The sequence below is a fragment of the Rutilus rutilus genome (assembly GCF_951802725.1).
Source record: "Rutilus rutilus genome assembly, chromosome: 23".
NCBI lineage: Eukaryota > Metazoa > Chordata > Actinopteri > Cypriniformes > Leuciscidae > Rutilus > Rutilus rutilus.
The window spans coordinates 11,354,220-11,382,045 of record NC_140233.1 but is presented as its reverse complement, the minus strand read 5'-3'; the positions used below and the strand labels follow the sequence as shown (position 1 = coordinate 11,382,045).

Here is a 27,826-nt window from a genome sequence, read left to right as displayed (position 1 = left end):
TTCGTTAATCAATCACTGTTTGTATGTATGTATGTTCGTTTTTAATTTCATATTTACATAATGTCTGTGATCATTTATCTCTTATTGTTCAACTGATGTGTGCGCGTGGCGTCACAACGCTACTTAAAGTGGCTCGTGGATGCCAGTACAAATAAACAATCATATTTAAAAGACCAAAACGCATTGTATATTGTTATAGGTAAAATTACAGAAAATTAGGGGAAAAAATAGCTGGTCTTAGCTGGTTTATCTATCTGACAGCCAGATGACCAGGATGGGAAAACAGTAGCGCGTTTCGTGTGTGTGTGTGTGTGTGTCAGCTCAAGTTAAATAAAAAACGTAAAAAATGTCTCACTGTTCCAGGTCACGTCACACAATGCCCTAAAACACTATTGATTTTACAGCCTATCTGAAGTCGCGCCCTCTGTGCAAACAGAACGTACAGCAGTGTAATGGCACTAACAACGCCCACAAGGAGGAAGTCCAATGTACGAGTATCGATTGTTTACATTAGTCAACTTTTGACATAAATGTAATTTAGAATAAAATAAAACAACAACAACAAAAGAAAAACTTTCTTGTGAAAAATGCACTAGAAAAAAACGACTCAAACACAGTAATTTACAACGTGTGCCAAACTTTGCAGGACGCGCGACAGGTGCTTAGATCAGCAGTGACTGCGTCATGAATTATTCATGAGTTGCTTAATGAGCAGGCCGGCTATGAACTCTGCTCAGGCTCGAAGTCGATAGCCAGTAGTTGTTAAACACAATCGCTGGAGAAAGTCAGTGGGGGTCCCACCTGTGTGCCTACCTTTCTCTATCCTCTTGTGGACACCCCTAAATGAATAAAAAAATGTCGCCTTCGGTGTCCCCTCGCATTTTTTCTCAAAAGGAGGTAGCCAAACATTGCACTAAGGATTCGTGCTGGGTGTTGTTAGGGACGCGCGTGTACGATGTGACAGGGTTCCTCCGAATGCACCCGGGCGGAGAGGCGCTCATCCTCCGCCGGTCCGGCAAGGACATCAGCCTGGAGATCGAAGGACCCCCACACCGGCACTCGGAGAACGCCCGAAGGTGGATGGAGCAGTACTACATCGGTGAACTCGACAGAGACAGCACAGATGAAGATACGGAGGTAAGTCCCGAAATAGCAACAGAAAGAAACTCAAGCACTATTTTGAGGAAGTCTAACAAAACTGGAAGTCACTTTTTAAGATGTTCAGGAACTTTACTCCACACAAACAAGCCATTAAAAGTGACTTAAGAAGACAATTTGGTCCGTTAAGATTTTTTTATAGCGATGTCAGATGCGAGAAACTTTCTTTTGAGTCGGATCTTTTCAATGAATCTGTGGAAAAAGTTCGAACTGAATTGGAGTTCTCGAGTCATGAACTGACTGAACCGAGAAAAAAAACATAGGCTTAGACCGTTTATCATACGAAACAGGATTTATTTTTTTATTAATTTTTAAATAATATTTTATGAAAACGGGTAAAAAAATTGTTTGGGGTTTTCTTTTTTTTTTTGTGCTGGATTTTACAGTCGTGTAGTGTAAATGTAAATTAATATGTATGTTCTGAAATACCAAACAAACTAATCTGGGTCTCATAATATTACAAAACATTATTATTAATTAGGTTTAGCCGAAAAAAAAACTAATAAAAGTACTATATTTGCTACATGTCTTTATGCACATTTTAGAACAAATCGCAAGCCGTTATGCAAGAAACACGTGATGACGCAAATACCGTCAGTGCGTAAAGTAATCAGAATATAATTTTTTTTAACCTGTGCAGCAAATTTAAGGTAACAGTTTTTTTAATTGCGCGAATATAAAATGTTTGAAAACCATTGGATAAGAAGCCATCTCGATTATCATAGTCTTGATATTTGTGCGTCGTGTCAGCAGGTTGGATATTCCATTGAGGGCTCTAATTAGATAAACAAGCCTTCTGTCTCTGCTTGCCTTTCTTATGTCAATCCCTAAAGAACAAGTGGGGGTGGGTGGTAGTGGGACCAGGTAGTATCACAGCTTCCAGTTACAGGTTTATGTATTATTATTCTAATTTTCATATCTTGTCATATGAAAAAACTGTTAAGTATTGCCAATCTTTTATTGTCACTATGCCTGTAATAAAAATATTGATCTTTTTGGGATATGAAGGGTGGATATTTCAGAATGCAGGAGGTGTAAACGAATGTGTGTGTGTGACAATCAAACCGGTCTGTCTCGTCTACTCAGACATGACCCACAACACAAAAGCTGAGGAGGAAAATTTCCACGCCACTTCAGGTTTCACAGAGTACTGTCAGCATTTGAGAGGGTTCACATGAAGTATCATTGTAATTAATGGTCACTTTACTACATGCGTTTCTAAATGAAATCAAGCTTCACTTATTTTCTGGCATCTTGGACCATTTCAACTGTACATGTACATAAGGGAGTGTTACAAGTTGCGTTGTACGTTGTTGTGATTGGTTAGAAAATGCATACAGTGCATTCAAAACCTGTAAATATCCTTGCCGAAAACAAATTAAGGAATAAATAGTGAATTCCCAGGTCTGGAAAAGTCATGGCAATTACATTTTTTTTCTGAAAGTCATGGCATGTTTTGTAGTGAATATTTAGGCCTGGTTTCACAGACGGAGTTTAGATTAAGCCAGGATTAGGCCTTAGTTCAATTAGGAAATTTAAGTAGCTTTAATAAATGGGTCTTAGAAAAAAGCGGGTGGTGTGCATCTTGAGACAAATGAATGATTTGTTGCTTTCAGTTAAAACAGCTCAAATATGCATTTTAGACTGGGGCTAGGCTGAAGCCTTCTCTGTTAAACCGGGGGCTAAAGTTCTAGTTCTGCTAAGATAAAAACAGCTTTGAAACGTCATGCAATTACATTTTTTTCATAGTCTAGGAACTCGAGGATTTTTGGACGAACAGATGACGTCATCGATTATTGCTAAACCCTCATTGCTGTAATCATTTAGCATGTTTGTTGTTAAGCAGGAGTGTGTTTGTATGTGATATATTGAACGAGTGTGTGTATTTGTGAGGACTGCACGGATTTGAGCCCTTCTGACACATTGCCCACATTTGATGCTGAATTTAACTGTGTGGCTTTGTTAAAGTGCTTTCTTAGCAGCTATGATTGCAGTGTAAAGAGTCTGATCCTTTAAATAGTGTGAGGACTTGACTCCCCACCACCCAACACAAGGGCTCGGCCTGAGATATTGCTAATCTATTTCCACATAGTTTCACAAGCATGTTTTAACACCCTCAGAAGATTCTTATATTTTTAATGAGCCATAAGGAGAATTATCTCAAGGAGATTTATCTAAAAAATCAGCTAAAGGTTATTGAGTTACCAATGTACGGAAGAGGATTAGGGCCAAGCAATAATAAAAATAATAAAACCATCTCGAGATTAAAGTCATTATAATGCGAGATTAAACTCGTTAAATTTCAAGAAAAAAGTCGAAATACAATCTTGAGAATAAACTCATTACATTACGAGAATAAAGTCGTTGTGTTTCGAGAAAAAACTCGTTAAATTTCGAGAAAAAAGTCGAAATACAATCTTGAGAATAAACTCATTACATTTCGAGAATAAAGTCGTTGTGTTTCGAGAAAAAACTCGTTAAATTTCAAGAAAAAAGTCGAAATACAATCTTGAGAATAAACTCATTACATTTCGAGAATAAAGTCATTGTGTTTCGAGAAAAAACTCGTTAAATTTCAAGAAAAAAGTCGAAATACAATCTTGAGAATAAAGTCGTTGTGTTTCGAGAAAAAACTCGTTAAATTTCGAGGAAAAAACTCGAAATACAATCTTGAGAATAAACTCATTAAATTTCGAGAATAAAGTCGTTGTGTTTCGAGAAAAAAACTCGTTAAATTTCGAGAAAAAAAAATCGAAATAATCGTGAGAATAAACTCATTAAATTTCGAGAATAAAGTCGAAATGAAATGTAGAGAATAACGCATTCGATCAGTGTTCATTGCATAGCTTACTGATATCAACCTCATCGAGGTTTCGTGGTTTCCAGGATACCATTAATCGCATTATCAATCGTTGTTGGTTGTGTAGGCCTCCATCCACGGAATGTAACTAACGACTGTAACCATCTATACAGCCATATAATGGCAATGCCGTACGGTTTTAATTTATCATAGCTGTCCATATGCCAGAGTGCATTTGGGCCCGCACAAGTGTACTGGCGTCTTCTCAAGCGTCTCCTTCTTCAAAATTCCACACCTTGAGGATCAACAAGTTTAATAATGCATCTTATGGTATCCTGGGAAACCACGAAACCTCCATGAATTTCATGTTGGACAAAAGCGAGTACATCACGCAAATTGGACTGATTTTTTCTTCTAAAAAGACCTAAAGTTAGCCGACCTAGACCTAAGAATGTTCTATTCATTGTTACTGAAAGAAAGTCTAAAATATAGCTTGACTAAGTGATCCAACTCTGCCATGTCCTCTATCAGTAGGCTATGCAATGAACACTGATCGAATGCCTTATTCTGTACATTTCATTTAGCCTTTTTTTCTCGAAACACAACGACTTTATTCTCGAAATTTTATGAGTTTATTCTCACAATTACTTCGACTTTTTTTTCTCGAAATTTAACGAGTTTTTTCTCGAAACACAACGACTTTATTCTCGAAATTTAATGAGTTTATTCTCAAGATTGTATTTCGACTTTTTTTCTCGAAATTTAACGAGTTTAATCTCGCATTATAATGACTTTAATCTCGAGATTGTTTTATTTTTTTTATTATTGCTTGGCCCTAATCCTCTTCCGTACCAATGATTGTGTGATTGTGTCACAGGTTTTTTTTTTTTCTAATGCAAAATATCAAAATCTATTTTCTCCCAAGAGTAAAAGGGAGTCTGTCTGATGGGATTATCTCAGGTGATTTGCAATTTTTATTAGATCTCTGATATCTGATATCGGAGTATGACATACAAATTTAAATGCAAAATCCCCATTTTGGGGGATCTACATCTACCAGTTGCTATTGAGTATTTTTCTTTCAGTCCCAGTTATTTTTATTTTTGATTATTTCATTGCATAATATCAAAAGATAAATGCAAAAAATAAATAAAAAAATCTCAAGGCATTTCAAGGTATTCAAGGCATTCGGTATCTGATATATATATATAACTTTTTTTTTTGTTGAGAAATTAATGCTTTTACTCATCAAGTACACATTAAATAGATGAAAAGTGACAGTAAAGACATTTATAATTTTACAAGAGATTTCTATTACAAATAAATGCTGTTCTTTCGAACTTTCTATTCATCATATGATTGTGAGAAAACAGTTATTTGAAATTGAAATAATATTTCACAATATTACCGTTTTACAGTAATATAATGTACTGTCATTTTTTGATCAAATAACATTTTTTGATCCAATACACCTTGGTAAGTATAAGAAAATTATAAACACATCATGTTGACCACAAACTTTTGCATGGTTGTGTATATATTCTCTATGTTTTGACTTTGAACATGCAGCACTCACATTTATTTAATGAAATCATAGCATTTTGAACTTTAATAATCACATTAGCCTGTACCCGACTTCTCCACCCCCAAATTTAAGACCTCTTAAAATGGTTATCAATACGTTCGTTATAACATTTAAGATATTTAAGACCTTTCCCCCGGTTTCACAGACAAGGCTTAAGCTAGTCCCAGTCTAAAATGCATGTTTGAGCTGTTTTAACTGAGAGAAACTTGCACTGACAAATCTTAAAATATGGCAGTGCCATTGTTTTGTCTCAAGATACACACCAGTAATGTTTTTTCTAAGGCATGTTTAGAAAAGATACTTTAAATGTCCTAATTGAACTGAGGCCTAATCCTGGCTTAATCTGAGCCCTTTCTGTGAAACCGGACCTGAATATTTTTAGACCTTAAGTCTACATACGTGCTTCTAAATATATTTTACAGTTTGTCTACACATGTTTTTTTAGTCACAAATGCGAGTGAAATGTTTGCACTGTTGAGCCCTGGATTTCTTAATGGAACTTATGAGATTCCTATACATTTCCGCCTCACGTTTGAATCGCATTATCAAACAGAAGACAGCACTAAACCAGTGTCAATTCCTAAGGAACAAGTGGGGTTGGGTGGTAGTGGGACCAGGTAGTATCACAGCTTCCAGTTCCAGGTGTATGTATTCTCATTTTCATATCTTGTCACATGTGCGAAGTTTTATCATTCTTATCATTTTTTTTAATCATATTTATTACGCACTGCGTTTCAAACAAGCCCCTCCTTGAGATCTTGAACCCATTGATTGCTGTTTGTTCCCACTAAAAGACAAGAGTGACTCATGATATTAGTTACATATTCCTGTTTAATTCTGAAAAACTGGCTAGACCTGCTATACATTTTTAAAACTTGGAAGTATTCGTAGTATGAATGGTTATGACATTGCAAGAGCAAACTCAAAGGCCTTAGTCCAGTACCAAAAACAAACGTCCAGGAAAACTGGGGGGTCGTCTGTCTCTCTTGCTTATTGATCGCTCATGAAACCAGCTGGCCTGTTGACTAGGTGCAGGGGCTGTTGTCCATTTGCTCATATCTAGTGAGGGTATGACAAGGCGATGACCTGTTATGGGCGTGTTGCCAGTGATGTAATGACAAAATGGTACCAGGCGGTTCCACTTCTTGAGCAAGCATGAATTTGAATTAGGAGAATGAGATAAAAGGATGAATAAAGTGATGCATGAATGTCTAGGTAAATAGTTGTTAGGTTTATATATATGATTGTCCTTTATGAAACAACTGGTCTTGTGGCTGCGAGTTACCTTGTGACTAGAAAGGTAAGACCATAATGGTCATTGTAAAACATGCTATCGCTTTAACTCAACTCTGTACACAGGTGAAAGGACAAAGGCTCCTTTAGCACATTTATTTCGCACCGTTTTTTTTGTGGCACGTAGTGGTGGTGTCACACTCGCACTCTCAAATACTCTGACACATGCACATTTATATTTATGACTGAAGATTGGATTAATGGCTGGTTTTAGGCTTAAGGTTTATTTTGTTTTCCATTACAGAGATATTCCGCTTTACAGGACTAAATCATTTATATTGGATTATATTATATTTTAAGTGTTAGATGATGACAGGTTGTAAAATGCACATGCTCTTTTCCCCTATATTTTCAATTAAATATAAAATATAAAATATCGACTGATACAATAAATTACATTTCACCAATTTTTACAGCTGTTCTAGTCCAATTGAAACATCTGGTCAGCGTGAACCGGGTTAGTTGCCTGCTGATTTTTTGAGAGGAACGTACAAGGCAGAGGCATGAATCTCTGGAATGTTTCCTTTCTGAGGATATGAATCTCATTTCTCCTTCAATAGCCTTTTTGTTTTCCATGGCTTCAGCAGCATGCCAACCTTTAACAAGGGCCATCTTGGTTGTGAATGCTCAATACAGTGAAATTCCCTGAAATTCCTTTCACAAAGTCTCGTGGTTGTGATGGGACCTCATATTGGAGCAGTGTAGTTTGTGCTATATTGTAAGTACGCCAATAACCACAGGACTTTAGGATGAATAGGTATCCTCTGGTGTGAGAACTGTTTACTGCGGGCTGCTATGCCGACAGGGACGGCCTCAGTACTTAGCTCCTCCAGTGTCATCAAACCACTTCACTTTGTAACCCTCCATTCTCTTTCCCCAAGGAGACCGTATCAGACTGGTGAATTGCACCTTGGGAGCACAAGGCATTTGGGAGCCAATGGTCCAATCATAGGACATGCTCAGAAGTTCTCACTGATAAATTTATACCGTAGGTCACTGATAGATTATATACAGACGGTTCGGCCACCATCGGTCCCTAAAGTAATAAAGGTTTGCTTGCTCATTAATTGCATCAAGGTACCGGACGGGCCCCAGGAGAGGAGCATGCTGGGTACAAGAGTCATAAGCCTGGCGTCACCAGGAGACACCTGTTGCCTTGGTTCTGAGTGGATCCCTGGGACCCGGAATCTCTCAATGGCTAATGTAGCAAAACATACTATATGACTATTGGTTGGTTTTAAATGCTTCCCGAAAACCAGCGAACTCTTTTCCGTAACTTTGTCAGTTGATGTAAAAGAGGGAAATCAGTGCTTAAACTTAAAATGTATTCAGAAAGGAAGCTATCGTACGATTGCTTGACTGTGTCAAAGTTCACTCCGACTCTCCAATGAGCCGCACACATGGTTTAGTCTCATGCAGACTAATTGAACTGCTTATTACAATGCATAGAGAATCATTGTGTGAACTGAATCAGTGTGATTCATATAAACCATGTCCGAATTCGTGGCTTCGCAAAGAAAAAGGGTGTATTGTTCCAAAGCTGACACCATGGAAGTTCAGCAGAACCAACTTACACATTTTAATGTTGATTTGCTGGAAAATGTAGGCCTACGTATAATATTGATATTGTAAATAAGCATCTGAATAAACAACAGTTTCTCCATCTATATGTTGATCTTATATTTGAACTCCATCGCAACTGACAGATCTCACAGCTTGAAAGTTGAAATCTGAACAATGTGTTAAAACAAAGCTTCTTAAAGATACTAAGACACTATCTAAAACAAGTTTGACCAGTGAAGGGTATACATTTTAGAACAATCAGGTGGTATCATTCTTTTGTAGTTTCTACTTCAATGTGCTGATGAAGTTTCTAACAGGTTCAGCCAGTTGAGATAAACCTAATTTGTTCAACCTGTTGAACTCTTCAGGAGAGGTATGGAAGGAGAAATGACACATCAAAATGTTGGAAAATTGTGTTTTAGGTCATTGGTTCTGTATGATGTGCATTTCCCCACACCACTCCTCTAACTTTTCAAATGCTTTTTCCACGATATGATTATTGTTTTATAGGTCACCTTATCTCATGAGATACATAACTGGATTATATAATTGTTCTTTGTAGAGAACAGGAAGCTGAGATATATTCCTCTTTTGACTTAAAGGCAGACCCTTTTTTATATGCTTGGGGAATATTTGGTAAGGTTAAGTATTAAACTTTAAACTACAGGCATGCAGTACACACGTAGGGTACACACGTAGCAAAATGATAGTGAGTTTTGAATCTGTGAACTTCAGACGCGCTAATCCTGTTGCACATATTTCTAATCTCCTCGCTGATGCTCTTCCTGGATTGAAGGTCTTTACATGGGAGGCTGCTCTTGTTCGCTGAACTCTGTACGATAGGACAAGCTCATGTGTGCAGACCTGCAAATGATTTGTTTGAAGGGAGGGAACTGAAAAAAATTCTGTTATTGCATGTAGGGTTGGGCAAGCGGACAGCCTTCACGTTTTTTAACCTGTGCGCTATGCAAATACACACAACTGGTTTAAGTAATATTATATATATATATATCATCATCAGATGAGAATTGACTGGTATTTGAACAGATAATGCAGAATAGTCACAGCAACCTTTGCGTGACAATACCCACCCTTGTCCAGACATCTAAACTTTCTTATTCTGTATCTGCCAAATTCCGGATAATGAAGCTGACCGTTGATGTTACATTTGGCTTGGTAAACGAGGAAAGGAATTAAGGAAAAGAGAGCGAGAAAATGCTCCCAGTATCTGCCCTAGCAGGTTCCGCCAGTTCTCTGGGTGATGCAGCTTACTCACCAACAACATCCCTGTTTATGGTGAGAGTAGACGGGTCTTGACCCTGCCTACCACTTAAAATTCCAGATCCACAGGTCTGGGATCAGTTTCGACTTTGGACTGGTGTCTTTTTTGAGCAAAGATAAGCGTTTAAAAAGCAGATCCTGGACCAGCTGTAGAGTGACGCTTTAGAGAGGAAAGCACGAGGAAAGAGGCATTGATTTGAATGGCTTCAAATAACTCAGAATTCAAAATATTAAAGGGATATTCTGGGTTCAGTACATTAAGCTCAATCAACGGCATTTGTGGCTTTATGATGATTGCAAAAAAAAATATATATATATAATTCTGCTTGTCCCTCCTTTCTTTGAACAAGCATAAATTTGGGTTATTGTGAGACACTTAAAATGGAAATAAATGGGGCCGATTTGTACATTTTAAAATACTCGCTGTTACAATAGTATAGTTACAAGATGGCTTACAGTTTCACAAACTTCACATTTCTGCTTTGCAATCCTTAATAATTGCCCCCTTCACTTCCATTGTAAGTACCTCAACAAATTTCTTTTCTATTTTTAAGAGCAAGAGGTGAGTTGTAATTATTGGTTTTATTGTATGCCCAAAAGTGAAATACTACAACCAAGCTTGTTCAGGGCATTTGCATTAACATGTATTTTTGTTTAGTCATTTACATAATGTGTAAGCTTGTAGAAGCCTGCCTCTTCTGCTTGTATCACAAGACTTTCCCGTGCTTCACCTTTGACAACCTCACATCATTGCTTTCAACTGTACTTGAATTAAAACCTGAGCATCAGATTTTGCTGGAGAATCAGCAAATAGGAATTTATACAATCAACCAGTGTGTTAAGAGAGAGATGCTTTGGGAATTGGACAGGTTGTCGAGGGACTTCTGCCTGCAAATTTACATAAGTGTTCCTCTGAATAACACAAGCCAAATGTTTTACATCTGCCCTAAATCAGTGACACTTCACATGGCTGATGTTTTCGACAGCTTGGAATAGTCCATCAGTTACTGCCTCTTATCAAGATCAGTCCGTCCAACTGTGTATCCTGGCACTGATTGGATAATGGTTAATTATTAACTTAAAAGAATCCTCATGGGTCATGTGACCCTCTTGCCCTGAACACTGTTGAAACAGGTGAGGTAATACGGCATAGCTTATTTTAAGCTAGCATCATTTTTGTTTCTGAAGAACCACTAACTTTATCACTCATTTTGTACGAAATTCCAGAATGATGCCTGATAAGGTTGCATTAAGATTCTTCTGAGATTAAGTTGCATGAGCACTAGAACCAAATAATACATTTTTTTGCAGTTCAGAGGTGTCTAATCCTTCTGGAGGGCCAACGCCTCAGAGTATAGTTCCAATCTGCCCCAACATACCTGTCTGGTAGTTTAGTTATTCTGAAAAGCTTAAAGAGCTGTGTTTAATTAGGTTTGGAGCTAAACTCAGCAGGGCAGTGGTCCTCCAGGAGCAGGATCGGACAACCCTGATCTAAATAGACCCCGAAAATGTTAGTCGATGTCATTGTGAATTTTGACCCTTCTCGGGGGAAAACACAGACTTAGCCAGTCAATGATACTTAAGCAAACATCTCGTTTGTACAAGCATTAGAGGAACAATCACTCCAAAAGTAGCATTTATGCTTTTACAAAGATGATTCATACCAAACATTCTCTCTTCCAAAATGGGTGTGCTTTTTCATTAGTTGGTATGTGGTCACATTTGTTCCTATAGTACATCTCTATCTGGGGAATGTGGTGGGTTTGCAAATTGATAAGAATTACTATTGACTGGGAGTGACTCAGTACAGGGTTAAGCTAATTAGGGTTTGGCTAGGCGATTCTGATGGCCTGGGTGCCCTTTTGAATGTATGTATCTGAGGCTCTCAACCCCCAACGTGCTCTTGCAGCCGCCCCAACACCATTCCACACACTGCCACTGTTCGGATTGTGCCAGCCTGAGCCCTCTTCCTCTGTCCTTCACGCTTTTGTTCTCGTAACTCTTTCTGTATGTATGTGCGTCTCTCTCATTCAGTGTCCCGGATCCTTACTGCTCCATAAAGAAGCCTTATTGTTCTCCCAGAGGAATTCTTTTAGCCCCCATGCCAGTCTACCACGCCAGCCTCCTTCTTGCCCTTAACACGCAATTTCTGCATTTCACCACTGTCTCAAATGACTTGATTTGCAACACATCTAGTTTCGACTCTCACCAAAAAACATAGAAGGATATGGCTGCATCCATGGAATCCTGTTGATCCGTTATATCTGGATACGTTTGACTAGATTGGCTTTGACAGAACTCCATGCTCCATGGTCGGCCAAGCCCAAATAAAGGGTAACCCTGAAAACTATGTAAACTACGCTGTCACTTGATTTTGTATCTGCCAGTGCAGCTGTCGTAACTTTAGTCAATTAGATATTTGCATACCACACCGGAAAATGATACCGTCTAGGTGTAATGACTTATGTCTGTATTTTCATACATTCCACTCTGTTGGTCATCAGGCAGAGCTTCAGACATAGTCACACAGTGCTTTGACTGAATGTTGAATGTTTTTTGCTGTCTAGACATCCACATTGACCATTAAAAACCACTACAAAGGAATACTAACCTCATCCAAATATCTCTCAATGTCCCCAAAGAACAATTGGAAAGTCTCTCTTCAGTAACTAAGCACCCTTTTACAAGTAATAAGATATAATGTAGAATGGTACACACACAATAGGTGGTGGGTTGCGTTGTGTGCTTTTACCAAGAGGGGATCATGCACGCGTGATTTGATTGCAGATTTGTTTAGGTTTAATTAACTGTGAAGAAATATAACAAAGGAATAGACCATAAAAATGGAAATGAAATGGAAATAGGAAGTGGTGAAGTTTTGTGGTGATCTTTTTTTTTTTTTTGAATTTCCATGGTGATGGGAGTCTCTGTGTTGTGGTTTTGATGTATGGATAAAGTGGTCTGACTAAATATAAAGACAAAACAACCTTCTGGATACATGGATGGCCAAGTTTAGGTTTATCCATTCCAGTCCTCTGACCGTGGATCGCCTTTAACAACTTTTCCAGGCATTGCTTACTAATACTTAATACTTATCCACATGTTAAGCCATATTCACCCACTTGGACACAATGTAACCTTCTATCCAGTAAAAATGAGAAGTATGTATAAAGCATTTAGCTAATTATATTATTTATTTTATTTTCTTAATTTTAATTCATGTCACAGGACCTTTTACAATGAATTAGTAATGGAATGTTTAAAAATAGCTATAAAATATGCACACTTTTCTTAAATTTCACATACATTTCAAGCTAAAATCTTAATTTTGGTTGAAATCAACCTTGGACATGCTGTGTCAGCTACTGTGTTTATTTGGAGTCCAATGCCAACCTCATCCTTGGAAGCAGAGTTTCGCAGAATGAGCTATAGACAATCCCTTTGAAGGTTCTTTACCCTGCAGTCCTGGTGAGCTCAAACCATCTTCTGCACCACAGATCAGAGAGCTTTGATAGATCCCCCAACCAGCCATCTGAGTTAGGGGACCATTAACCTTAACCAACCCTACAGCCGCCATCTCCTCTGAACATTTGCAGCTTCCTCTAACCATATATTCCAAGTCTCATAACTTAGTAACTAGGACCTAATCGGCCTTACCCTACCCAAGCTTTTCCAGTTTCATTTTAATTTCCTTCCTCATAACCCTGATAACTCTCCATTTGTTTGCCCTTCTTAAGGACTTTAGCACTCTTCCAAAATACATCTTGCCCTGCTTTTCCTAAAGGCTTCTTTACCCGGTTCTCGCTTCAGCACCTCGACAAAAGGGCAGCACACATCTCGTATCACACCCACTAATACAAAACTGTTTTTGAGCTATAAAAGCAAATGATTTGCTGTCATTCACAGTCAATTTGCGGTGCCTCTTTGACCATGAACTCAAAAACGGCACGTAAAGTGTAAATGAGAGTCGTGTTCACAGGAAACCTACCTTAGAGTTGATAATATTGTCTTTTTGACAGTTTCTAAGTTTGGTACTTGGATGTTTATGTATTGTTCACTTGAAAGCATGTGATCAAGATGTCAACATGCATGTGCATGCCAGATTGAATCGTTTATGTGACCTGTTTTCTAATCTGGTTTGTATTGTGCGAAAGGCCTGTCGTGCAAGTTTATTCAGTGACTTCAGTGCTACGATAGTGACTGTATCTATAACAACAATTGTCTGTTTATGGATACAATCCCTTGTGTGTTGTCCTATAGGCACTGGTTAAGTGTTAATTTCTGTGTGTGTGTGTGTGAATGTTTCTTCAGGGTGTAAAACAAAATCACATAAATGTCATTTTACTTATTTGATTTCTACATGTCCCTTGATTTAGTGTCACTATGACAACTGATGGAGTTTAATCCCTCAAGTGGTAAAATTCCCCTTTCCTCTTTTTGCATTTGGTTTGTGTGTATTTCTAGACTAATGATTGGCGTGGCTCTTTGTAAACAGTAAAACACCACAGCAGGCACGTATGCACACTGTGTGCTACAGTAAGTGTGTCTATTGGGTGCCATAAAACTAAATTTCCATGTGATATGGTGCTGTATTTTTATAATATTGTTGTATAAGAGTTTTTTTAGGCTGTAAGTTAAGCATTAAAGTGAATGATGTGTGACAATAACAAAATGGACTCTTTAGCGCGTGTCAGTGTAAAAAAAAAAAGCAATGTAAGACGAGTTTACATGTTTGTTGTTTGCAATGTTTGGATCGACAGTCATCTGGAATATCTGGTCAGGCGCATCTGTTTTCAAAAGTTATGCTTTGCTCACCATGAGAAGAATGTGACTTAGTTTGTATCTGCAAGGAGCTCCCTTTCAATATGTGTGTGACACTACTGTTCAAAACTACAATTTCTTAATTTCTTAAAAATAAGTACTTTTACTTTTAAATTAAACCTTTTTTTTCAGCAAGGACACATTCATTCGTTAATCAACAGTGACAGTAAAGACATTTATAATGTTTTGAACTTTCTATTCATCAAAGAATCCTGAAAAAAAAAAAAAGTATCATGGTTTCCTCAAAAATATTAAGCAGCACAACAACGTTGATAATAATAAAAAGTGGTTTTTTTTAGCAGCAAATCAGCATATTAGAATGATTTCTGAAGGACCATGTGACATTGTAAAGACACATCACAGGAATAAATTACATTTTAAAATATATTGAAATAGAAAACAGTTAATTTGTAGTTGCAATAATATTTCCTAATATTAACGTTTTCACTGCATGTTTGGTCAAATAAATGCCCATATAAATGTTAAAAACAGCAACAAATCTTACCAACCCTAAACTTTTACTTCTAATACAAATATCATTACTTGTGCTAGTGATTCAAATCTTTACAATATTTTTAAAATATCACTTGCTGTTAGGACAAGGTGTTTTGCACAATAGAAATTCCCGAATGTCTTTGTATTTACAACATTGCCAGATAAGATTACATCAATAAAATAAGTACTGCACTGGGGAAAAACATCTCTCAAGCACATTAAACTGTACAATTACTCCATCAAAGCACCTGACCCTGTAAAGTGAAGTCACTGATGGAGATTTTCCATGCCACAGCGCTCAAATCTAACGAATCAATCATTTTCATTTTAGTGACAGAATACATTTTCAAATTTCACACCAATTTTCACATTTATTGTGACAGTTTCCAATATTAAGAATAAATCAGAATAAATTGTAATGTTCTTACTGGTAGCTGAAAACCGCATCAAAACATTAGCATATTTTATAAACGAATTGTACGAAACGTATTGAAATTTCATGCAGGTCTTGAGTACAATTGTATAAATATCCTCCAATACCATGTAACCTCTGAGTAAGTTTGTGCTGCTTAAATTGTACAAACCCAGGAGGCCTTAGTCACGCTCAATTTCACAAACAGCAACACTTCAACCATCAACTTCTATGGCATGTTGAGCACCTTCTGGTACAGTAGTATGGCAGATCATATTGCTTGGGTTAGGTGTTAGGTTGCCATGGAGATGTGTGTGTGGTCCTGGGAACCCCAATGTTCTGGGGACAAAATGTCCTTGTGGGGGAAATGTTTTTGGTCCCCATGAGAAATCAAACTAAATTATGTTTTTTGAAAAAGTGAAAATGCAGGAAGCTTTCTGTGATGGGTAGGTTTAGGGGATGGAATATACAGTTTGCACAGTATGTCTATGGGGAGTCCCCATAAAACATGGAATCCCAACGTGTGTGTGTGTGTGTGTGTGTATGGTCCAGGTCTTTTTGACGTTCTGGGGGACAAACTTTCGGTTTTCATGAGGGAAAACATCTTATAAATCATTCTAAATAGTTTTTTGAAAATGTAAAAAAATGCAGAATGTTTTCTGTAAGGGTTAGGGGATAGAATGGAAAGTTTGTACAGTATAAAATCATGTCTATGGAGAGTCCTCATAAAACGTGTGTGTGTGTGTGTGTGTGTGTAAGCAGGTGTGAAGGAGGGCAGGGTTAATCATCTCTTTAACATTAGAATGGTATGGTTCGATGCGAGACCTGTTTAATATTTCACCTGTCCCACCATCCTAGCCATCTGTGAAGGGTGTGTTCCAGTGTGTTTGTGACCCTATGGAGAAACGCGTAGCCTTTGCGTCCTGTGGGTTGAGGCATGACGTAATGTGTGCTGTGATGTGTGAACCACGTGAATAAGGCGTGGTGTACTTTTTGTGGTGGTATGATGACAGTGACAGTGCAGGTTGGTGTTTGTTTTATCTGTGAAAAAAAAAAAAAAAAAAAAACTGTCTAATCACGTCTGCCATATTGTTGAAATTCATATTGTCACATTTGAATATCTTATTGTAGTACAACGTCTCTTGATCTTTAGGTTTTAGATTATTGATTTAGTTCTCTGAAAAACAGCAGCTTTGACTTGCAAGGGACTTTTATTTTGTGTTTTATTGCTATTTTATTGAGTTTGATTTCTGAAAAATAGCAGATCCAGATTACAAGGGACTTTACTGTTGTATTGCATGTTTTATAATACTTTTTATTTATATAGCACCTTTACAACGCCCAAGGTCGCTTTACAAAGATAGGTTTAAGGAACAGAACCAAATAAACATCAGCAACAAAGTACAATACACATACCAAGGGCTGAAAAGTAATATACAGAGGTTGCTTACAAAGTTAGGTTAGAGATATATGCAAAGAGGGTTTCAAACAAGTAACATAGTTTTGGAGGCAGTGTGCAAGCGTGATTGACATAACGTGATGTCGTATTTATTTTTTAACGTGCAAAAAGTTCGGATGTGAATTTCGGACTCGGTGTGCTAGGGCCTTAACAGTGTCAAAAGCTGTGCTGAGGTCTAACAGAAGGAGAATCAGAAGCTTGGAGGAGATAGTTAAGAACCTTAACCAGGGCTGTTTCAGTACTGTGTAACGGACGAAAGCCAGACTGGAAAGGCTTTGTGCTGTTAAATAGGCCTGTAACTGAGAGGAAACAACTTTTTCTAATATCTTAGAGAGAAAAGAGAGGTTCGAAATATGCCTGTAGATACTCGGGGATGAAGGATCAAGACAGCCTGATTATAGTACGCTGTCTCTGATTGGTACATTTTATTTTATTGGTAGTATTTAATGTTTTGTTTTTGCTGGAATTCATTTTATTGATTAATATATTTCAATAACAGCAGGCCTGACTATATCATTCGTCAACTTGTACAAGAAATATTTTGCAATTTTGATACCACATTAAAAACGATTATTGCTTTTGAACTGAACACTTCATTTAAAACGTTAATTATTCATATATTTAATGATATTCAATTAAAACAATAGTATGAAGTCTTCAAGTAAGCTTTTCAAATAGTTATTCAAGTAAGTCCGTAATAATGAACAAAGAAGTAAATTAAGAGCAGTGAGAGATTTGATCACTTATTATTAACATTAAAGGTGTGCTTGGTAATTAAAGTCATATCAACAGCCTAATAAAAGTTTTCTTTTACATGAAGCAGGTCACTTTGTGGTGGCCGCCATGTTGAGATCACATGACCAGTCAAATGCCACTTCAACTCGTCATTTCCCTCTGTTTGTCAGACAGGTTGTTTTATCTCAGAGTCAGGCCATAAATCAAATATATAGGAATACAAACAAATTCCTAACAACACAAATTGAACACGGATGAATCTCATCTCATTTAACGTGATCCATTAGAGTTCATCTGAAATGTTTCTGTTCTTCTTTTCTAGACTCTGAGACTGAGGAAGAAGATCCCAGAAAGCACCACAGAAGAAGAAGAAGAAACCTCAGCCATCAATAAATGCAGCAAAGTCGACGAAGAAACGGTATTCAAAAGTGAAATGCAACCTGGCATATTACTGATTAAAGTACAAGCTCTAAGTTAAAGGGATACTCCACTTTTTTTGGAAATAGGCTCATTTTACAACTCCCCCAGAGTTAAACAATTGAGTTTTACCGTTTTCGAATCCATTCAGCCGATCTCCGGGTCTGGCGGTACCACTTTTAGCATAGCTTAGCATAGATCATTGAATCGGACAAGACCATTAGCATCTCTCTCAAAAAAATTACCAAAGAGTTTCGATGCTAATGGTCTTGTCCGATTCAATGATCTATGCTAAGCTATGCTAAAAGTGGTACCGCCAGACCCGGAGAGCGGCTGAATGGATTAAACTCAGGTAAAACTTTAACTCTGGGGGAGTTGTAAAATGAGCCTATTTCTAAAAAAAGTGGAGTATCCCTTTAAGGCACAGCTAAGCTTATCTAGATTTTTGTTTTCTTACTTTAGTTTTAGCCTAGTTAATATTTTGCACTGCAGAGCAACACATCCTGTTTGAACGGGCCATAGGAAACGGATCTGATCGATGTGTGACCGACATGATGCTAAACCAGTCTAAATGTACAGGACTTCCTTAAAACATAATGAAAGCATAGTTTTACACATTCATAGGCTCAAAATGACTTTCCGTAGTAATCAACAACATGCCACAGACACTAGTGAGTGAGCTGAACTTGTATTAAACCCAGACATTGTATTAAACAGTTGTTTAATCACTGTACCATGCACTTGTCTGCTTGACATCTGGAAGTGAAGCTTTAGATCATATGACAGGAAACCGCAAACATCCATTCCTCTTTTCACTTGCACCAACAGTGTGAAACACTAACAGAGCAGGTGACTTTCTTTTGCTCTCTTTCTTGTACAGCGATTATCCTCCTTAAAGGGATAGTTCACCAAAAAATGAAAATTATTCCATGATTTACTCACCCTCAAGCCATCCAAGGTGGATATGACTATCTTCTTTCAGACGAACACAAATCGGAGTTATATTTAAAAATATCCTGGCTCTTCCAAGCTTTATAATGGTAGTGAGATTTTGAAGGCCAAAAAATGCATCCATCCATCATAAAAAATAATCCATACGGCTCCAGGAGGTTAATAAAGGCCTTCTGAAGCGAAACGATGGGTTTTTGTATGAAGAATATCCATATTTGCAACTTTATTGGCAGAAGGCCGCACGCAGCGATTTGCGGTGGAAGAGTGAACTCTGACCTGACGCAATGGCGCAGAGGATAGAGCAAAACAAACCGGGTCACAAATTAGAAGTCTAAAACGAGACATTTTTAAAGAGAAATGTCAGAGGATTTGGATATAAGAGAAGAGGAGCTTGAGTTTGTTGCACATCCCTATTTGTTTAAACCGTGAAAGGCCGAAACTCCTCCATCCTACATCGCGTCAAGGGTTACTCTTGTTGCGGAAGTTGACTTGCGCAGTATGCATACGGTTATCTGCCGGAAGCTAGTTATTATAGCTAATAATGTTTTAAATATGGATTTTTTTTCTTACACAAACACATGGCTTCGCTTCAGAAGGCCTTGGTAAACCCCTTGGAGCCATAAAAAATTTCAACCCCCATTCACTCCCATTATAAATCTAGGAAGAGTCTAGGATATTTTTAAATATATCTCCGATTGTGTTCGTCTCAAAGAAGATGGTCATATACACCTAGAATGGCTTTAGGGTGAGTAAATCATGGGATAATTTACATTTTTTGGGTGAACTATCCCTTGATGGCTTCCTTCTTCTGTGTTTGAACGATGCTGCAAGGCGGATGAAAGCAAAAACACTTATGTACTTTGCTGACAATGAAATGATATGTGAAAACGCTAGTGTATGTACTTCCCTCACTCTCTCTGTTTGTGTGTGAATGTCCTGTGTCCTCTATCAGAGGCATGCGGGACTTTCACAAGCATCGATTGTTTGGTCCAACCCCCCTGAGTGTGACAGATGGGGTCAGCGATCTAGAGAACGCTGACCCCCTTTGCAGAACCACGCTGTACCATTCACTACAACTTGTAGTTATAAATACCTGCATATGTGTGAACAGTGCTCATGGAGGATCGTTTCCTTATTCACTGGTATTCAGAAAATCTGAAGAAGAAAAAAATATTTAGCTTAAAGAAATGAAGGAAAAGGACATATTAAAAATAAAAATAATAGAAATGTATTAAAATATATTTTATATTTATATAAAAGTTTATTTCGATATTTGTCATGACTTATACATGAGCTATATTTCACAAATGTTATTTTTTCCTCATTAATTACAGCAATGAGAATGAGATTTTATTGTTTTAAGATAATTTTTTATAATTTTATATAAATTGTATATATACATTTTTTTAAATTTTATAAATACACATACACAGTAAAATGTGACCCACCTGAACATTTCTTAGTGAGATTCACCTGTTAATTATATTGTATTGTAAGTGTATATATTCTTGCTTACTCATTCTTCAACCTCAGCTGTTACACTAACGTAGCAAACGTAACCTGTGCATCAGGCTTAGGCATAACAACCAAAACCATAATTAATGGCGTAATGAAACTTGTAAATCAGACAGGATAGGCAACCAGTCCGGACCAGATTTCTGGGTTCATTATAACAGGAATCATGTGGTTTCGGCTCAGGTTTATTGCTGCACTCTCATTCATTCCAGCGTTGCTATGAAGGAAAGGGTGTTAATTTGTCCTAACGTGTGCACCTATTGATGGTGTGACAGATAGTTCCTAGAACTAAACCTGAATATTTGTCTGTCCTCATTTCTCAAAGCAAGCAGTAGCCTAAATAGTCAGTAAATAAAGTGGGTGGTTATGTGAAGTCTTACTTGGCATTCTGTCACGCAATAACTAGAAATGACACTGACTGAACCAGAGCTATGATAAAGCTATTTTTTAAGCAGCTCCTAGATAACGTAATTGAAATGCGACGACCTTTTTGTACTTTGTGACTAGTTGTATACCTAGCGTGATCCTGTATTACACCGGAAAGTTGTTAATATGCACGTGACTACTGTATGAGTAATGTTAGCCTATACGGTTTTATAACGTACATTTATAGAAAGATGCATAAATGGGCGTCTATCACTTCAGGTTCAGTCCTTGAGTTCGAGGCCTCTGTGTCCTGTCTTTCTTTGTTTGAATCTTGGTGAGTTGCCGCTCCTATAGGTTTTCTTTGGCGAATATGGCGTTTTAGACACACTTTATAATGTTATAGGGACCCCTAGTGGAGAAAGTAGGAAAAGCATCTGGTCAAAATTTGCACCATAAACAAGCAAGTCAAATGATTCAGCAAACTTAACATACATCATTGATAGCCAACATTCCTGCTTTGCAAATACCTTCTGTATTAAGAACTCCGTTAACTTTCCAGAAAATCTTGTTTTATTTTGATTGAAGTGTGCAAAAGTGGTTATTTACATAACGGCAGACAAATTAATGAATGGTAATAAAGTCTAAAGTTAGTAATTGCTATGCTAGTTAACTTGCATAAAGATGTCAGTATGAGGTTAATTGATATGGCAAAATTATGTAATTATTATTATTAAATCAATTAAAAATGCTCAAATTTGTTGATATTCTGATTTCTGTCATTTTCACAAACCAATTAAAAACACAGATAAACATTGCAGTTAAAAAAAACTGATATTACAAATGACTAATAAGATGAAATCTAGTTCATTTATTTTAATTACCATCAATCAGTAAACAGTAGATTAGAAATGTTGCTTGGCAACTTGTAATAAATAAGCTTAAGGACTAAAATTTCTAAAAGTAAAACGGGTAAGAATGTAAAAAATTAAATTCAATCTAAATAGAAACCGATAAAAATTACAAAAGCAAAAATGTTTTTTCAAACCGAAAACTGAATATATGAAAATAAAAGCTAAAACTATAACGGTCACCGTGATTTTGCCAAGTGAGACATGTACACAAAAAGACAAAATCAGAGGGAAATCCGACGTAGAAGCATCTAACCCTGATTGTAAGCCTAAACTTGTCATAAAATGTAAACTTGTCCCTCAGTTCTGATTGGTTGATTGGAATGTTAATCCAGAATCAACAAAGATGTTGATCCAGGAACATGTTGTACTCGGTGAAATCACATTCACCATACTATAACAGTATATGAATAGTACTAATATAGAACTGTTATCAAATGAAATAATAATTGGATTTATTTCATTTTCCTTACAGGATCTGGTGGACTGGCGGAAGCCACTGGCCTGGCAGGTCGGATACCTCAGAGAGAAATATGACACATGGGTCCATCAGCCCGTGGACAGACCAATCAGACTGTTCGGAAATGACTTTTTTGAGGCCAACACAAAGACTTCATGGTAAGAGAGATCAAATAACAGGATTTATCACATCTGTCTGCTTGTTTTTGCTTAGTCAAGTTGAACATTGTAGATTAGTAACAGTATTGTGCTACGTGAGCTGCTACGCCATGTGTGTGCTGGTTACCTGACAGATGTGTGTTTGCAGGTACATGGTGCCAATTGTATGGATCCCTGTGGTTATCTATCTGAGCTGGTACTGCTACACGCTATTGGCACAAGAAACGACAAGACTGTATATTACACCAGGTGTGTGGAAAATGTGTTTTAAGACACACTTAGTTAATTTACTCACACAAGTATTATTTATATACTATTATAGAATAGTTTTTATTATAAAATATTTCTATATAGCTTTAATTAATTTAGATTTCAGTTTAAGATTTAGTGATTTTGGACCTAAAGTTTTGCCTTTGCAAATAACTGAATAAATATGATTAAGGTTTTTTTTTAATCCATTTTATTTAAGCTTTATTTCACTTACCAAAAACATTTGTCTACTTTAGACATTCTACTAACTATAAGTAACTTTACATGTAAACTTACTTTCATTAGAGTATTAGTAGGCTGTCTGATTAATATCTGCTAACTCTTTATTTTGATGGTTCTCTAACAGACAACCGTCATTCTACTAACTTTGCAGCTACGAGTCAACTATTGCACTAACCCTAACCTAACAGTCTACTAATACTCTTTGCAAAGTTATTTATAGCTAGTAGAATGTCTAAAGTTGACTATCGAAAGAAAGTGTAATCTCAATTTTGAAGAGTTCCATTTTAGTTGACATTATATTGATATATGTAACACTTTTCTCAGTGAAGGATTGTTATTTTGCCCAAAATGTCCTAATGTATGTTTTATACTTGTATTTATTATTTTTTAGACTACTCCATTCTGGTCCACAAGTACAGCTTTCCGTTCATCTTCATGATTGGCATGTTTCTGTGGTCGTTTGTCGAGTACTGCATCCATCGCTTCGTCTTCCACATGCGCCCACCCGCCCACAATTATTACCTCATCACGCTGCACTTCCTGTTGCACGGTCAGCACCACAAGGTGTGTTCATTTTTTCAATACCTGAGATTCATTTCAAATTCATTGAGCAGTAATCCCAGTAAATTACCGTTATAAAAATGACCAGAATGAATTAACCGGTAAATACACACATATCCTGTTCACACATGGCTTTTTACCGACCATTCACACACTAGCGGTAAATTCTGTGATGTCTGTCATCGGAAATGATCTTTAAACGCTGAGCCGTTGTCTTCATTCGCCTGCACGGGGAGTAGCGCTTTAGCTTCACTATCTGTTCAGTTTGACAAATGTTTTTTGACTTCTGAGTGACAGGTCTAAGATGATGATTGTACACAGAATGCTTTTTTTGCTCAAAGATGTCCATCTAGCGCATATTGACATACTGTAGAAAAACGATTAAAAAGCAGCGGAGCTTACTGTAAACAGCACGGAGTAAACGTGTCATCGCCATAAGAACTTTATGATTGGCCAAAGCAGACTGCCAGTGGATTCTGACTTCGTACTTGCTCATACTGGTAATCTTCATTCTTTTTTTTTTTACTCACAGCATCATAACGGTAATTTACTGGTAATGTTACAACTTTACTGGTATCTTCTGAAAAGGTCCTGTTCACACATTGGTAATTTACCAGTAAAGGCTGTATGTGTGAAAGGGGTTATGGATGAAACCAACCAAACTCTCTTTTCTTACCCATCAGTCTCCGTTTGACGGCTCTCGTCTGGTGTTTCCTCCGAGCCTGGCCGCCATCGCCGCTGGCGGATTTTATCTGATACTCATCCAGCTGATGTCTGAGGGATTGGGAACCTCCCTGTTTGTTGGGGGTGTGTGTGGATACGTGGTCTACGACATGATCCACTACTACCTGCACTACGGCTCGCCACGGAAAGACTCCTACTTGTATGGGCTGAAAGCGTACCATGTCAAACACCACTTTGAACACCAAAGGGCAGGTGAGGAGGACGTAATATTTTGGGGCATTAGAGCATCTCTCTACAAAATAGTGGATAAAGTGGCTGTATTTTATGCAAGTTAAGACCAGTTATATTAAATACATATTAAATATTAAAGGCCTGTTCACACCAAGGACGATAACTATAAAGATAACGACATAGATTTAGTTCTAAAAATTGTTCTCAATATTAAAGAATAGCAGAGTTCACACCACAGCTATAACGATAACGGCACAGAAAAACTATATTGTTGTCACAGAAAATGACACTTTAAAAAATAAAAAATAAACACTTGCAAGTTATATTTCCTTATAAGATATATAAGATTTCAAGGTTGTTTGTAAAAAAAGGTTCAGAAGTCCTCACGGCTATGACATTTAATATTTATAAATAGATTAACTCTTTCTCCGCCAGTGACGACTTTCCATGTTTCAACTGTTATACAGTAGGGGGCGCTATTGTGCATCTTCTGAAAGAGTATAGAATATTTTTCTTTTTTTTAAAACGCTGGCTGGTAAAGAGTTAATATTTGTTCTACAATATTTAATATTAATATATAACATTTATTTTTTTTTATTTTATTAACCTGCTTTTTTATCTGATTTATCTCCTTTTTAAAAGCTTCTATTTATTCTGAATTTTCTCCAGGTTTTGGAATCACCACCACATTCTGGGACCACCCCTTCAACACAGTCATCCCAGAGCAGACGTTTTAGAAGATCCCTTTTTTGCCACAATAACCAAATCAAAATGCCCCCAACAAACTCCCATAAGCCTCTCCCTTCTGCATTCTCCTTCTGTCACCGTGTTAGATACAGTGTCTTACCCTGCTGCTGCTACCAGCCATAGTCTTATGTTCTTCATCATCATCATCATCATCATCAATTTTCCGAGAAGGGGAAGCCTGAAACATAGAGAATCACAGATTGTCAAGCTATATAAATATTTATATAATGTGTATGAATGTACTGATGAATCAAGCGTTGGATGAGATCTGTAAATGTCTTTTATTAGAGGCACCACAATATCAAACTCCGTTTTTGCCCATCCATGTAATGTTAGGAGAGGTATAGACAGGGACCGGTAAGTGTGGGACGGTGTGTGAAGGTGCGAGTGGAAATGAATTCTTAGTCGTAGTGTTAAGACGATGAAGGCAAGCAGAAGGAAGTCCTTTAGGTGGCCACATGAGCCATTGCCATTAAGGAAAACTCAGGAAAGTCTCAGATGCTTTAATTCTTCTCAGTGTTGATGTTTCCCCCAGCTGTCTGTCAAACCTTTGGCTCCGCCCTCATTATGTTTCATGCTACTCTGGTGATCTTGCTTTTCTGTCTCGTTTCACCCACTTTGAGGTGTTTTTTTGCCAATTGACTTACTAATATTGGATCTGGAGGATGTCTCAAGTAGCTGCTCCTCGAATAATATGTTACATATCCAGTGAGATATTAAGTTATTGGAGGATTGAAGTTGGCTTTTGTTTCTCCTGACTAACACATGGGGACGATTAGGCACTTTGAACAGGTGGTGAGGGCATGAAGCGGGGTGCACGGGCCTCTCCTGTCGGTGAGGGTTGCCAGCCGTACGTAGCTGTCATAGGGTGGAGGGTCTATAGAAATCCTCTGTCGTCATTGTAGATCTAGCCGGCGCAACCATTCCATCTGGTGTGACGATCTGTTGCATCTGACCAGGCGTCAGGAGAGCGAGAACATCCTCAGCTGATCTCTCATCCGTTCACACGGCAGATTTCGCACACTTTTGTATTGTTTCCCTGCTTGTTTTAATCCCTGCCTTTGTCTCGCTACTGTTTAATGATGTTGGAATAATGGGACATTTCCCAGAAAAAACTGTTGCCACATTTAACTCATCTTCACACAGTCATTTTGAGCATAATTAATGTGTCAGTGATGGTACGTTCATCGATTTCCTAATTTCTTGGTAAGAGGCCACCTTATCCTGGTTTGTTCTTGAATTTATATATGAAGATAAAGATTAAATATATGATATATTTAAGGAAAAATGATCCCGATGTGCCTTCCCTACCTTCCTTCTCCTTCCTAACCAATTAGATCGCATAATTGGTTTGACGTTTCAGCCAAAAGTCATGGAAGGACATTTGAATAGGGCTTTTCTTCATACCGTGATTGAATGGCACTACGAAACTAATAAAATACAAATTGCCATTGTAATGAATTTGGATTTTGTAACTGTGATGCCCTCCTGAACTTACATGGACAGATCCCATGTCATAGGAGAATGCTTTCAGTTGAAGCAAGTTAGCAAAGGTATATATGTATCTGTTGACTTGTAATCACAGTGGGAGCTTTTAATTCAGACAAATTGTTTTAGAAACAAATGCCTCTAATAAATCTGTTTACTACTATGTATTTTTATTTTGGATTTTAAAATTTCTATGCAAATGCAATTGTATTTGTAAATAAACGTATGTATATTTCTGAGGAAATCTGGTGGTGTTTTTACTTGAATTTTTTTTTATTAGCCATTCGATTTTTATTTATTTATTTTATTTTATTTATTTTTTTTAGAAGAGGAAAACATGCACAAAAAACATGTCAAAGTTATGTTCAGTGTAATATCCTGAAACTAAAAATGCGTTATATTAAATGTACATACAGTACAGGTCAAAAGTTTGGAAACATTACGATTGTTTTATATTTTTGAAAGAAGTCTCTAATGCTTATCAAGGCTGCGTTTATTTGATAAAAAAAAAAAAAAAAAAAAAAAAAACCAGTAATATTGTGAAATATTATTACACCTTAAAATAATAGTTTTCTATTTGAATATACTTTAAAAAATAATTTATTCCTGTGATGCAAAGCTGAATTTTCAGCATCATTACTCCAGTCTTTAGTGTCACATGATCATTTCGAAATCATTCTAATATTCTGATTTATTATGAGTGTTGGAAACAGTTCTGCTGCCTAATATATTTGATGAATAAAAGGTTAAAAAGAACTGCATTTATTCAAAATAAAAAAATATTTTCTAATAATATAAATCTTCTTTACTATCACTTTTTATCAATTTAACACATCCTTGCTGAATAAAAGTATTGATTTATTTCACAAAAAAAAAAAAAATTATATTGTTGTTACAAAAGATTTCTATTTTTAAAACATTTGCTTCTTTACCGGTATATATATATATATATATATATATATATATATATATTTATATTTACTTTTTATTCATCAAAGTATCCTAAAAAAGTATCACAGGTTATGAAAAATATTAAGCAGCAGAACTGTTTCCAACTTTGATAATGAATCATCATATTAGAATGATTTCTAAAGGATCATGTGACAGACTGGAGTAATGAACCTGAATATTCAGCTTTGCATCACAGAAATAAATGATCATTTAAATTGAAAACCAATTATTTTAAATTGTAATAATATATCACAATATTACAATATACATTTTTTTTCCTGTATTTTTGATCAAA

At 36.8% G+C, this 27,826-nt stretch overlaps 1 protein-coding gene across 1 annotated transcript; it reads left to right on the top strand.

Moving 5' to 3' along the window:
- The first annotated feature begins 715 nt into the window (after positions 1–715).
- On the top strand, positions 716–26,824 carry fa2h (fatty acid 2-hydroxylase). Its single transcript, XM_084397424.1, has 7 exons — positions 716–1,137; positions 17,925–18,020; positions 22,235–22,377; positions 22,526–22,626; positions 23,261–23,433; positions 24,114–24,366; positions 25,015–26,824. Exons 1-7 carry the CDS (start codon positions 844–846, stop codon positions 25,080–25,082), a joined length of 1,128 nt encoding a protein of 375 aa, XP_084253550.1. The 5' UTR covers positions 716–843; the 3' UTR covers positions 25,083–26,824.
- The last annotated feature ends 1,002 nt before the right edge of the window (positions 26,825–27,826 follow it).

What these genes read in the sequence shown, in the direction of transcription:
- fa2h (XM_084397424.1), top strand. Translation starts at nt 844, where the DNA reads ATGAATAAAAAAATGTCGCCTTCGGTGTCCCCTCGCATTTTTTCTCAA. An exon ending in GCCAACACAAAGACTTCATG is followed by an intron (nt 22,378 to 22,525) that starts GTAAGAGAGATC and finishes GTGTGTTTGCAG; the next exon opens with GTACATGGTGCCAATTGTAT. An exon ending in AAGACTGTATATTACACCAG is followed by an intron (nt 22,627 to 23,260) that starts GTGTGTGGAAAA and finishes ATTATTTTTTAG; the next exon opens with ACTACTCCATTCTGGTCCAC.